The 14,695-nt window shown below is 44.2% G+C and overlaps 1 protein-coding gene across 2 annotated transcripts in view; it reads right to left on the reverse strand.

The window, feature by feature from the left end:
* Nucleotides 1-14,567, reverse strand: part of LOC106589453 (LLGL scribble cell polarity complex component 2) — a 31,252-nt gene extending 16,685 nt beyond the window's left edge. For both annotated transcript variants that reach the window (XM_045710034.1, XM_045710033.1), the window contains exons 1-11: nt 14,266-14,567; nt 4,338-4,445; nt 4,098-4,195; nt 3,364-3,445; nt 2,240-2,355; nt 1,791-1,949; nt 1,464-1,626; nt 1,248-1,380; nt 1,053-1,107; nt 759-913; nt 467-678 (exon numbers count right to left, since the gene is read on the reverse strand). In XM_045710034.1, the coding sequence (XP_045565990.1) occupies nt 467-678; nt 759-913; nt 1,053-1,107; nt 1,248-1,380; nt 1,464-1,626; nt 1,791-1,949; nt 2,240-2,355; nt 3,364-3,445; nt 4,098-4,195; nt 4,338-4,412 (1,248 nt within the window). In that variant the 5' untranslated portion in view covers nt 4,413-4,445; nt 14,266-14,567. The remainder of the gene's footprint in view (nt 1-466; nt 679-758; nt 914-1,052; nt 1,108-1,247; nt 1,381-1,463; nt 1,627-1,790; nt 1,950-2,239; nt 2,356-3,363; nt 3,446-4,097; nt 4,196-4,337; nt 4,446-14,265) is intronic.
* Nucleotides 14,568-14,695: the final 128 nt, after the last annotated feature.

A 14,695-nucleotide genomic window follows, 5' to 3' on the forward strand; every position in this document is an offset into this window, starting at 1 on the left:
CGGGCCCCACCCGAACAAACGCTCAAGAAGAAATTGGCCTGCGGCTGAATATAGTTTATGATCCCAACTGTAGGCTGTCTCGTTGCCACCAGTGATCAGGCATACCTCCGCTGTGTCGTCAGCAAACTTAATTGTGTTTGCGTGGCCACAGTCGTGGGTGAACAGGGATTACAGAAGGGGAATAAGCACACACCCCTGACGGGTCAGCGTTGCAGAGGTGAGTTTGCCTACCCTCACCACCTGGGGGCGGCCCATCAGGAAGTCCAGGATACAGTTGCAGAGGAAGGTGTTCAGTCCCAGGGTCCTAAGCTTGGTGATGAGCTTCGAGGGAACAATGGTGTTGAACGCTGAGCTGTAGTCAATGAACAGCATTCTACATAGGTATTCCTTGGTGAGGGCAGTGTGGAGTGAAATTTTGATTGTGTGTGGTGCAGGAACTTGCTCGGGCAGTGTGTGTGTCACCTACCTTCTTAGAGTAGTGTGTGTTCTGCAACGCTCCGGCAGACAGGACCCTCTCCCACAGCTTCAGGGGTATAGCAGAGACATGGTGGGAGCAGGTGATGGCAGAGCAGTGGAGAGGGACCAGGTACGGAGTCTGGATGACTGGCCACCCTTCAGTCTGAAGATCTATCACTACCAACTCCTCCTCTACTAAGACCACCAATGCACTGGGGTCGCCTGGACAGAGGGAGAAGGGTTAGCCTGTGTGTATGCGTTTCTGAACCTGTGTGCGCGCGCGTATCCCCCTGCCTTTCTACCTGTATGGTCTGGTCCGTCTCTGATGACAAAGAAGTCGATGATTCTGGAGGTGAAGTCCAGAGCCACGTGTGTTTTACTGTGGATCACACTGATACAGTGTCTGTCTCCGTAGCTGGCCCGGGGCATGCCACCACTGAGGAACAGGAACGGAGGCCTGGATATAGACATACAGGAAAAGGAGAACCAGGTTAAAAAACATTTACAGATGGATTCATGTGTAAGAATGGAGGATGTGAAATATGAATTGACAGCAGGCAGAGTGAGCGTGAGGGAGAAGAAAAAGACTCACTCACCCCTGTTCTGTCGGCAGCTGGATGATTTTAGAGATGGCCTTACAGGGGAAGTGGCCTGCAGAGGAGAGAGACAAATCAATTTATCAAAACATCAATTAACCTAGTCACCATTCAATCAATAACATTATCCCCGTTGCTGTGTTTTATCAGCTTCCACAGAGAGGAACGTGGTGTTGACTTTTTGTGGGTCCTCACCGTACGGTACTTCGGACTTCTCCTGCTCGCTCTGTGGGTCATCCCCAGCCACCTTCCAGCGGCAGTAGCTGCCGTCGCTGTGGGAACTGAGAACATGGCCACCGTCCTCCATCCACCACACGCTCTCCAGTTGCTACGGACGCACAACCAAACAGGGAGTCAAGATCAGAGCTCTCGACGTCCAGACACCAACACACAGACACACACATTGTATACCTGTGTAGCGGGGATGTGTTTGACGGCTGATTGGCTGTTCAGGTCCCAGATGACCATGAGGCCTCGTCCGTAGCCAATCAGAACCTGGAGTGGGTTAACGGGATTCTCCTGTAAGGACTCGACATGCTCCAGGCTCCTACGACCTCCGTACTCCTCTGGTACACTACGGAATGAGGGGGTTCCGTTTTAGCACAATTATCGATCAAATACGTTTGTGTCGGTGTGTGTGGGAAGCATTTAAACATGAATCAATAGTTGTTTCCGTCCATTTAGGATATCAATATTTCCAATTTAGTGACTCAATGAAAAGGAAGTGTCTGTTAGTACCCGTTGGTGACTTTCTCCAGGCTGATGTTCCTCTCCTCTAGTTCTCTGAAGCCTGGTACCTTCACTACGAACACGTGTCCTCCCTCTGTTCCTAGCAACAGCAGGTCCCCAGAAGAGTGGGCTAGCACCGCTGTTACACGAGTTACACTGGGGGGAGCACTGATAGAGGGAACGAGAAAGAGGGAAAGAGAAAGATGGGATGAAGTTAAACAGGTTGAATGTGGCAGACAGAAAAATCCTATTTAAGGTGCATATGTGGTCGCCACTGAATGTGTGCATGTCACCATAGAAATAGAACCTCATTCTAGTTCTGTGCATGTCTCACAGTGGGTCCTCTTACCAGGGCAATCCAATGAGTGCAAGTGTGTGAGGAAAAGAAAAAAAAGGAAGTTTGAGAAGGGGTAGGAGAGAAGTTGTGGGGTGGTGGTGGTGTGTAGTGTGTCTCTCACCCCGGGGGTCCAGTGAGTGTGAAGCGTCCTATCTCCAGCAGCTCAGAGACACCATGGTGAGCTCTGAGGGTCCACATGTGGAGACTGTTGTCATCCAACAGAGTCACCAGCTCCACCTGTTCAATACAGAGCAACTAGAGATGTTAAAGGACATTAGGACATTATGAGGACGTTAGGAACACGTTATGACTGTCAGGACGTTTTGGGGCTGTTAGCCACAGCTTTACTACTAACATTTCCAGCAATAATTAGATCCACATATTGGATTCTAAGGCTAGGCGGTATACTGTATTCTGCGGTATTGATGCACGGACCGGTTTGGGTTTTTAATGTTACTTTCTATAACATTATTTGAATGTTCGGTTTGTTAAATGTGATACGCTGTGTGTAACGTCCATTTTATAGTTTAAGTCGCTACTTGAGTCATCTCTCTCCACGTTGCTTTCCACACAGAACAAGGCCCGTCCCGTCACTCAAGGAGCACATTTGTGGTTTCTCGACTACGAGCCACTTGCGTTCAGTCTGCATGGTTAATACAGCACAAGCAACAATGTTGATGACAACAATGCTGTGTTCACTTTGCTTCTTAATATAAATCCACTAACATTCCAGAATTACACCATTAGCTTGTGTTTCTTACATCTGCAAAAGGCTAGTTTGTCTTAGCAAGGGGGCCTAAATCCTGTTAGCCGCTAATTCTAATTGTTAGTTAGCAAATAAATGTACTTTGTCGGAGCAAACATAGCTAGTTATAGTGCTGTTTGTCTACATAATCTGGTTCAAGTATTCATGACATTACCCTGAGGAAGGCACAGTGATGCCGAAACGGTGGTAAATACCCAATAAATTACTGGGACTTTATATATGGAGTGTGCGACTTTATTTTGACAGTTTATTCGCCATTAGTCAGCACCTCCATACAAACTATTTTTCTGGGTGTGTGCCAGCTCATGTTTTTTAATTATTCAAAAACATAAAATAGTAATTATTTGTAAATATGTAATATACTCAAACATTTTGGCCATATCGCCCAGCCCGATTGGATTTAAGAAGATCATTTCAGTAGGAGGTGTGAATGGAGCATGTGATAAGGTGCTGCCAACGTGTGTTGAGCAGCCACTCACCTGGTGTGGCAGGAAGTGGACCTGGGTGACGGCAGCGTTCTCATCGTGTAGACCCATGAACTCTACACCGGGGCCACCGTAACTGACCACAGGTTAAAGAACACACACACAGCATGGCACACCCACACACACAGTGTACACACATGCGCAGCAAACACAGACACACACAAAGCATGATGTGTAGACACAGGCACCCCCCCTAACGCATTCATAGACACAGGTTCTTATTTTTCTACTGTACAGAAACGGTCCACATGCATCTACAGAAAGAAGACATTTTCTGTTGTCTTTCTTTGTGTCTTATCTGGCTGCCCTGCCATTGGCTAATAATACTTTCATTCATAGAATTTATTGTGTTATCAAAAGAACAATTTCCCCCATTGTGTGAATTAATTATAATGACAGGGAGACAAGGGTTATCATAGTGACTGGGAGTGAATGGTGGGAGTGTACTGACTGGTTCCACACTGTCAATGAGTACGATTGTGTAAGATTAATCCAACACACACACACACTACGACAGAGATAGACACACAGCAACTGTGCCTGTCTGGTAGTCAGAGTTGAGCAACAACCTGGGAATATAAAAATGACTCCACATGTACCCACACACTAACCACAGACAGCTAAAGCAGAGGGGAAACTGAGACAAACTGGTTCAAACGTGTGAACACTTAAATCCTGCACTCCTACACAACCAGACAGACCTCTCCCGTGTCTATTGAAGAGGATACAGTTTGATGGCTCCGGAGCGTGTGCCGATGGCCAGGAGCTGTAGACTGGGGCTGAAGCCCAGAGCACTGGGCTGGTGAGGAAAACCATGCTCCACTGTCTGGGTGGGTGAGAGAGCGAGAGAATTATAGACACTGGCAAGACAAATTCCCTGATAATTGTCTGGAATTGGGATCATAGCCTTCCTGTCGAGACTAGAGATCAAAGCCTTGTCGGATCAGACTGACTGTCACTGGTCTTACCTTGTTGAACCCGTAGAGCTCCTGTTTGATCCGTTCTCTCTGGGACTCCTGGCCGTGTCTCCTAAACCTCTTCATCCTCTCAGGAGCACACAGGCCCAACTGCTACACCTGTACAGAGAGAGACAGTGGGAGAGAGGAGATTCATGAAGTAAGGGGGGGAAAGTGCAATAGCCTAATAGGACGACAGGCATTCATTCACAAGTCTCCACTCTCTTCCTCTCTGTCACTCGACTATCTGAAGAACGTGGGCGTGGAGATGGTGAAGAGATGGAGAAAACTTCCTGGAGCAAAACAAAAAGGGGGGAAAGAGAGTGAAGAGACTGACAGCTGGAGCAGGTAACTAAACCAGCGCTCCAGGAAAAACTCAGCTCAGATGGTGTGTGTTGGCAACTGACAGAGACAGGCAGATGAGAGAAAGGAATTCCATGGGAGGAGCATGGCATACTCTTCTCTTTCTTGTCTGTGGTCAACACACACTGCCTGAGGGGGCAGGGCTCGTCTCAGACAAGAGCTAGGGGTCGGAGGTCACTGGAGGCTCAACTAAAGAGACCATTGTTCTACTACTACACACTGATGGAAACACCTGTCACACCTGCCGTTTCCAAATAGGCCCTTCAGAGAGAAAGAGGAAAAGTGAGAGAAAGAACTAGTGTCTGCTTTTCATTCTTTCCTTTATCAATAACGTTTGTGCGACGTTTAGGGCATAACAAACCATGACCCGATCACAACCTTTTAAAAACAACTCTCCTCTCTTTTCCAGACAATTTAAAACCCCTGGACTCCGACTTCCATTTCACTAAGGAGGAAGGAAAAGTACTGGACAGCTTTCTCTTAATCTCTACACATACCAACACATTCCCTAAGCCCATCCCGTGAAGGAGAAGTTAAAGCCACAGGTTGGTTAGACCATAAATGTCAGTGGTCTAACATGCTGACCAGACCGCTCACGCGTGTTGGTTTTTGTCCACCCACACCAGACGCGATCAGGACACGCAGGTTGAAATATCAAAACTAACTCTGAAACAACTATATTCATTTGGGGATATGTCGAAAAGCTTTAAACATTTATGGCAATTTAGCTAGCTAGCTAGCTTGCTGTTGCTAGCTAATTTGTCCTGGGATATAAACATTGGGTTGTTATTTTACCTTAAATGCACAAGGTTCTCTACTCTGACAATTATTCCACAGATAAAAGGGTAAACTGAGTTAGTTTCTAGCTCTCTTCCTCCAGGCTTCTTCTCCAGAGTTGATATGGTGGATGGCAACCAACTTTAAGGTGCATTACCACCACCAACTGGAGTGTGGACCGCAGTTCATCTTTGGGTATATGCTCCTAAAAACCAATGAGATGGGAGAGGAGGGACTTGCAGTGCATCAAGCGTCACAAATAGAACAATGTTCTATTTTAGAGCCTGACTACACAGCCACACGCGAGCAGTGTGGGTGCAATGATTGAATAAATATGCATGTGTAAATTTATTTTGCGACGCAGGCGTTGAGGTCAGCATATAAGCCTCAGTCTACTCTGTCTGAACTCAACCTCAAAGCTGTGTCTCCCTAGGTGATGACAAATTAAATGTTCCCCTCAAAAGACCAACATAAAACCCTACACAAAAACAGGCCAGTGTTTCAGGCCTTGATGATTTTAAAGTAAACATACAAAAATGTAAACAATGATTTCATAAAAACTACAATATTGCAAGACGGGGTAAGCTATGAGACCGTATTTTCTGTCTTGGCCGACTCAGTCTTCGAGACAGGGTAATAATAACAAAAGTATGTCTCACTCTGATATCAGCGGCAAAATGCCGTTAGTCATTAGGCGTGTGAGGGATTATGGGATAGTGGAGGACTGACTCACACCCTCACCAAGTAAACTTCCTTGTTTGGATCCTGCAGACTAAGGGAGTGGGATGAAGTTGCATGCTTAAAGATTTGGGGAGGGTAGGCTTACCCTAGATCTGTGCTAAATACATGTAATGTACTTTTTTTTTAATAGAAGACAGTTCCATGTTAAATGCGTGTCGTGCCCATTGGTCTAGTACCCATTCTGTTCCTCTGAGTCCGCCAATGTAGACCCAAGGGGCCAGCAGAGCAGAAAGAAGCAGCTCAGTGCTCTAAGCCTGCTAACAAAGGCTGGGTGGGAGGTCCTCTTTAGGGCTTCACACACATAATGGCTTCCTAGGCAAGGACAAGAATCTGCTCTGCTGATGAAAACTGAGGGTAGCTGTAGGAGGAACACACAACGCATATGCAGGCACACCGCAGTATGGAAAAGCAGGACCTTGGCTTCATCATATGAGGACTACCAGGCGGTCTTATGGCAGTGCTCAATGTCAACACAGACCCAAGGAAGCCATAGCCTACATCATTACTGAAACAGACAACATGGTGATTAATTGTAGGATTTCAACCAGTGTGACAGTTAGGCAAGGCCTAACCAGTGATTATGCATCCCATACGCTCCCATTAGAACCTCACCATGAGAACAGAGTTGTGTTTAGAACTGTCAATTCAAACAGCAAGTTCCACCTCTTCCTGTTGCTTCCTTGTGGCTCTCTTTTCTTCAGAGTACAAAAGGCTTGGAAAATGGAGCAAACTGAAAATGAGTGACTTATTCAAGGCTACAGCACAGTTAGACAGGTTTGGAGCCGGGAATCATGTGCAGTATGTCACATGACATATTCTAACAGACATAGCCTACATTTCCATTCATAACACCCTGTGGACAGTATTCTGGCAATAAGGCTTAGGGGAAGTCCCCAAAGGGAAGGGATTTGTTCATTACTTGGAAAAACAATGCTATGCTGAAGTCAGTGACACAGAAACTAAGTGGCAAACATCCACAGTGTCAGTGAGTGGACAGTATAGCCATTCTATTACACTAACTGAGCGAAATCCGACATGGATTTTCCCAGGAATTCCATTTGGACAGAGCAGGGCAATGACCTTGTGTTGAGAAATAGGTACACAGACAGACACCCACCTCACACAGCAATTATCCTAACCAGCAAGGGCCGTTAACAGTGTTTACAGTGTTGGTGGTCAAGGATTTACAAGACAATGAAGTTTTGACATCGGTGTGAATTTATTACCCGGCCTCGCTCTTAAACACTGATGTCATTCTTGATGACAAAGATCAAACTGAATGAGAGCAGCATTGTTTTAAGTGGGGCCTAGCCTATATGCGGGCTTCTACAAATTCATATTAAATTCTTTGGAAATGCTTGGCTACAGCAGAATCACACTCCCAGTTCGTTAACACTACCTACCTGTGACATCAAACTCCCAGCATTCTACCAACTCAAACCATCAGAGATGAGAGGGATGTACAGAGGGAAGAAAACACACACAAACATGCCTGGACAGGGCATCAGATGTAAACTAGACTTAGTACTAGAGCTACTGTGCTTAAAGTAACCATCAGTGAAAATCGCACTTTTAAAAGTTAATATTCTGTTAGGCTAACTCGTCCTCAAATAAAGTTGTTGACTCATTCTATACTCATTTGTGGACAAACTATAAATTCTAGGGCTGGGAATTGCCAGAGAGCTCACAATACAATATTATCATACTTAGGCTAGCTGCCGATATGATTTGTATTGCGATTCTCACGATTCTATATGTATTGCGATTCGATACTGTGATTGTATTACGATTCGATGTTGCAAACCATATATCTGTTGCTGAGGGACAAGAGAGAGCCATGAGAAAACAAGTTTTGATCAATCATGGAAATAAAAGTGCTGAAAACAATGGCTCCATATTTAAAAAGAAGAACAAGCTATGAAGAAAAAAAATACTGGAGTTTTGGTGCAGGTACAGCCACCTAGCACAAAAATATTGCGATATTGTCGATATACCGTAAAAAAAGAAAAGAATATCCAGATAAGTAGCTATCAATTCCCCCCCAAAAAAAAATCACAAATAAACTGGAGAGAAAACACTTCAAAAACCCAACCTCAAAAAACAGACCATAAAAAAATCCTCATCGAGGATGACCAATCAGCAGTCTACTCGCATTCATATGACCGGTATACATGTACACCATTCTGTTGTTGGGGTATGCTCACACAATTCCAACACAGAAAGGCTGCTTTAACAGATTTAATTACAATTTTTTTGGGAAGGAAAACATTTCACTCATATTGTAATTAATTATAGGTCATATTTCAGAGAAATCTGGAAACACTGGACATTAAGCCCTGTCTTTAAACAACATAGCTGGCATTGTAATTCAAACCGAATGGCCAGGAAAAATGCCTGGCATCTGAAATATTCTACTTATGTTCTTATGCAATCACCAGCTATGTCAGAGCTTGTAGGGCAAAAACACGACTAATAAGTCACTCCCATGAAACCGGCCGATAAGCAAAAACAAGTAGTTAATTAACCGAGAAGAGGGAGTTCATGTTTGGTGTTAAAAGTGTGGCTATAAAACTAAAAAGCCTAATTCACTCACACAAACAATAAGAAAACCTGTCTGACGAGTGCAGGAGACAATACAGCCAAGGAGAATTAGCTGTGTTGGCAAACGTGGTGTGATCATGAAAACATTGAGACGAGACTACACCTCTCTCCCGTCCTCCTCCCACTCTCTTCCCTCACTCATGGCATACAGAGGCTCAGCTACCTCCTCTCCTGAACTCTATCACTATGGAAGAGTGGGACATTGAGTTTCACTGACCCCAAATAATTTAGTCACGCTACTCAGTGAATTTGCAAACAGACTCTTAACCTTTGTCCTAAGACGCAAGAAGAGCGTAGGACTGAAAGTTTAGAAGTCTGAGTCGGCCTGCATGACAATGCAGCACACAAATGTAGGCCTCAACGTCTAAAAAGGAGAATAAGAGAGAAAAGGGAAGGGCGGCTGTGTAGGCTGTCACGCTGGTACAGGCTGATCCATACCCACTCATTGCAGGGCTAGGCCTATTCTTAGTGATGACTCCTCTCACACTCAGCATCAACGGATGAGACCTGACTCCTCAAATACTTTTAGAAATGGATCTCATCACTGATCTGCCAGTAAGGTTGGATTTGTGAAACCAATAACATCATTACCTTCATTTCACGTCTACAATCAGTGATAAGGATAATTGATTACAGGGATTCCAGGAAGAATATATTCATGGGACTCAGAGCAGAGATGTTTTTCTTGTCACTGTCTGGACAGAAGTAAAATATTGTCGGGGGTCTGGTGGACAGGATGTCATTCCCCTATCTCCTGTAATCACACAGACAGGACAACAGTATACACTGGCCTCACTGCTGTTTAGTTACAACGCTACTGGTTGTATTATTGCTCATTGCCTACTGTGTGGAGTAGAGTGCTCTTTCTGTTATTATCATCCCCTTGAGGATTTTTTTGTATTGTGGTATCATGTATCAAGCAGCTCCTAAGGCTGTGCAACCGTTAGGACAAAAGCTATACAATGTGCACCGACTTGAATAGAAAAATAAAGTCTACAACACATTGTTGTCACATTCTTTCCTAGTCGTTCAGTATTGACTGTTGTTGGGATACATTTTGATGCATTACTAGGAAATGCCAGGGGCCTCAAGGTCCGATATTGTCACAACGCTTAGGTGACGATATGATATGTATTGCGATTCTCACGATTCTATAGTGATTCAATACTGTAATTCTATTGCGATTTGATGTGCCAAACATACTGCTCACTATCTCTGCTGCAGAGAGACAGAGAGCCTGAGAAAATGAGTTTGGATCAGTCCGGGAAATAAAAATGCTTAAAACACACAGCCTCACCATTTAAAAAGAAGATAGAGAAGACGCTTTAGGATGACAAATACTGGAGTTTTAGTGCAGGTACAGCTGACTACCGCTACCTAGAGTAGCAAAAATATATATTTTTCTACAATACCAGACAAAAGTTGACACGTTGTAGTATAATAGTGAAAACATAAAAACTATGAAATAACACAAAATCATGTAGTAACCAAAAAAGTGTAACAAATCTAAATATATTTTATATTTGAGATTCTTCAAAATAGCCACCCTTTGCCTTGAGACAGCTTTGCACTCTCGGCATTCTCTCAACCAGCTTCATGAGGTAGTCAGTCACCTGCAATACAATTAACAGGTGTGCCTTCTTCAAAGTTAATTTGTGGAATTTCTTTTCTTCTTAATGCATTTGAGCCAATCAGTTGTGACAAGGTAGGGGTGGGATAGAGAAGATAGCCCTATTTGGTAAAAGACCAAGTTCATATTATGGCAAGAGCAGCTCAAATAAGCAAAGAGAACAGTCCATCATTACTTTAAGACATGTAGGTCAGTCAATGTGGACAATTTCAAGAACTTTGAAAGTTTCTTCAAGCGCAGTTGCAAAAACCATCAAGCGCTATGATGAAACTGGCTCTCATGAGGAGCGCCACAGGAAAGGAAAACCCAGAGTTACCGCTGCTGCAGAGGATAAGTTCATTAGAGCCTCAGAAATTGCAGCCCAAATAAATGCTTCACAGAGTTCAAGTAACAGACATCTCAATGTCAACTGTTCAGAGGAGACTGCATGAATCAGGCCTGCATGGTCGAATTGCTGCAAAGAAACCACAGCTAAAGGACACCAATAATAAGATGAGACTTTCTTGGGACAAAAACACAAGCAATGGAAACCGTCCTTTGGTCTGATGAGTCCAAATTTGCGATTTTTGGTTTCAACCGCCGTGTCTTTTTGAGACGCAGAGTAGGTGAAGGGATGATCTCCCATGTGTGGTTCCCACTATGAAGCACGGAGGTGGTGGTGTGATTATGCTTCGCAGGCGACACTGATTTATTTGGAATTCAAGGCACACTTAACCAGCATGGCTACCACAGCATTCTGCAGAGATACGCCATCCCATCCGTTTTGTGCTTAGCGGGACTTTTGATATTTGTTATTCAACAGGACAATGACCCAACACACCTCCAGGCTGTGTAAGGGCTATGTGACCAAGGAGAGTGATGGAGTGCTGCATCAGATGACCTGGCCTCCACAATCACCCGACCTCAACCCAATTGAGACGGTTTGGGATGAGTTGGACCGCAGAGTGAAGGAAAAGCAGCCAACAAGTGCTCAGCATATGCGGGAACTCCTTCAAGACTGCTGAAAAAGCATTCCAGGTGAAGCTGGTTGACAGAATGCCAAGTGTGTGCAAAGCTGTCAAAGGCAAAGGGTGGCTACTTTGAAGAATCAAAAAAAAATGCAATATTTAGATTTGTTTATTACTTTTTTGGTTACTACATGATTCCATGTGTAATTTCATAGTTTGTCTTCACTATTATTCTACAATGTAGAAAATAGTAAAAATAAAAACACTTGAATGAGTAGGTGTCCAAACTTTTGACTAGTACTGTACGCATGTACACACAGGAGTCAAATCTTAATATAATATTGTCCAAAAAAATTATGTCACGCAACTGTATTGACCCCCCCAGCTATTACTTAGCTACTTAAAACATGACCTAGAGGCCTTGGTAAAACAAGCGAGAGAAGTTAAAGTTACTGTTGAAGATTAAGTTAAGTGTTAGTGTAACCGATGTGAAATGGCTAGCTAGTTAGCAGGGTGCGCGCTAATAGCGTTTCAATCGGTGACGTCACTCGCTCTGAGACCTTGAAGTAGTTGGTCCCCTTGCTCTGCAAGGGCCGTGGATTTTGTGGAGCGATGAGTAACGATGCTACGAGGGTGGCTGTCGTCGATGTGTCCAGAGGGTCCCTGGTTCGAGTCCAGGTAGGGGCGAAGGACGGAAGCTAAACTGTTACATTAGCTACTCTACTTCCTCTCCTGTCTCATTAGCTAACCAGTCTATTTCTCCTGTGAGGTAAACTGTTCCACATTGGTAGAGTAAAACAGGAATTAGGCCTAGATAGGAGACTGTACAGTGTGTAGGTTAACGAGCCACTGGCATGACACGTTCAGTGAGGAATTGCATCTAGCCAACTCGAGGCATGGGTTGAAAGACTTACAAGCAAAACATGGCCCTCAAGAGGGCCTTTTGTTGCCCTTGTGCGGTTGGAGGTGAGACTAGACTTTAGGTTGTTTAGAGAATGAATCATGTGGTCACTGGTCAGTCAGTGTCTTGTACAAATGCTGTATCCTTCCCTTCATAATGTTATGCTCTTCCATCATTCTGCGCTTGGCTAAGCAGTAAGCACCCTTAGCATGGCCTACTCTAATGAAAATAACTTAGCCAGAGCGATTTGATCTCAATACTTCTTTAGCTTTCCTTATCAAGACTGATCTACAGATAACTGCCAAAATAAAGGAAACACCAACAATGTCTTAAGGTGTTGGGCCACCACAAGCCCCCAGAACAGCTCCAATGCACCTAGGCATAGATTAATTATAGTGTCTGGAACTCTATTGGAGGGATGTGACACCATTGTTCACCAAATTATGGAATTTCTCATTGTTTTGTTGATGGTGGTGGAAAACAGTCTCAGGCACCGCTCCGGAATCTTCCATAAGAGTTCAATCGGGTTGAGATCTGGCGACTGAGACACACACAGCCTAATCCCCTATGCTCCTTCTAGTCATGGCAACCAAAATAATGGGAATTTTTATACATGACCCTAAGCATTATGGGACTTTATTTGTTTAACTCATGAATGACACCTGCTTTGCAGCACCTGCTTTTGATATACTTTGTATCACTAGTGGTTTTTATTTCGGCAGTTACCTGTACATTTTGGGACAGGTGATTGTTTTGCTTTGAAACTGGGGAGTAGTTTCAGGTGGAATTTATCATGTCCCAATGGCAGAGGGCTGTTGGGAACAAAGGGGTGTTGTTTTGCTAGCACAGCTGCAGGTGGGAATGAAGAACTGGGCAGTGTCAGTGGAATGTCTGTCCTTCAGTAGTAGCCTGTCTGTCCCAGTCTTTTTTCCTGGATAGAAACCAACACTGTCCAAAGGTACAGTAAGCCTCATACTCTTGACTGAGTAAATACTTGACACTTGTAAAGCCATATAAAAAAGGTAGCAATGCGTGCAAATTCATTACTGCACATTTGCATAGGTTTCATAGAACTGCAAACAGATGACAAACAGCTCGCAGAAATGAATACAATCTTAAGTATCCTCTGTGTTGCAGAAGCCAAGAATGAAGTGAACGGCATGTATAACCCAAAACAGTCTTGTTGACATTTCTAATATAGACAATATTCTCTTATTTTGGTCGTGAATTTTCCCGAAACCGGTCAAACCGGTCTAACAGATTACTTCTTACCACAAACCCATACGCCCCCTCCCCAAACATAATTACTCATTGATGAAACCCTACTCTACCGTTGACTCAAACTACCTGCGAGGCGAGGAAGACACCTTTCTCCCACCTACTCTTTCCCGTTGCCAAAGTTTTACCTTTCCATCATTATGCAACAGTTAGCTAGCTCAGCTGATTAAAAAAACGTGGTGAATGGTTCGTGATGTTGATGGCCCTGAACGGTGAATATTTTTAGTTAGCTAATAGACAGACATGGCGACTGCTAGCGAGTTTGTTACAGTAACGTTAGCGTTCTGAGTTAGCTAACGTTAGGTAGCTAGCTAACGTTCGCTATTTCATAAACTTGTGCAGCAAGCAAGTTAACTAACGTTAATAGGTATTTGTATTTCAGTCCGGTGTATCCAAAAGTTAATGATTATTTAAGTTGTCTAAAGGGTATAGACCCTTTCATCCCTGGTCGAATGGAAATGTATTTGAATGGCTTGGCAGCGGTTCACCAACAACACTGCCAAGCTAACTAGCTAACGTTAGTCAAGTTAACACACAGTAACTAATCTCTCGAGGTTGACGTGCTAACTAGCGAGTGTTATCCAGTTAAATTAAACTTCAGCAGTAAGGTTAAGTAATAGCATTTTAGCTGGTTAACTAACGACATGCTACAACACCTGTAGACGCGACACTCCTCTCTCGCTCGGGCCCTTCGAAACTCACCTGACTCCCAACGGCCGTTGCCCCAGCTGTGTCCAATAACAACACGCTTTCGCCCGCTAATTCACAGAGCTTGGTCAGCGTCCAGTTTGCCACGTTTCAACTTCCCAAACCAATTTCAAATCAGAATCCAACGCACGTCGTCTGCTTGTATTGAAGTATGTAAATGCAGGTCCTGTGTTGGTTTGTTTGGAGGCTCGCTAGTCCACCTATCTTTCGTTTGACCCGTCTCCGCAGCCTCGAGGTGATGATTCCCGATGCCCGAGACCCGCAAAGCGCAACTTGACTGGCTACCCTCCGCTGAGACTCCTCCCTTCACATCCTCTTCCGCAATACGAATCAGCAAGGGAGTAAAGCATGACCATACAAATAGGTTTGGCTCCAAATGTAGAGTCAGATGTTTATTAATTTAAAGTAAACTTTGGAATTTCCC

This window comes from Salmo salar, chromosome ssa28, assembly GCF_905237065.1.
Source record: "Salmo salar chromosome ssa28, Ssal_v3.1, whole genome shotgun sequence".
NCBI lineage: Eukaryota > Metazoa > Chordata > Actinopteri > Salmoniformes > Salmonidae > Salmo > Salmo salar.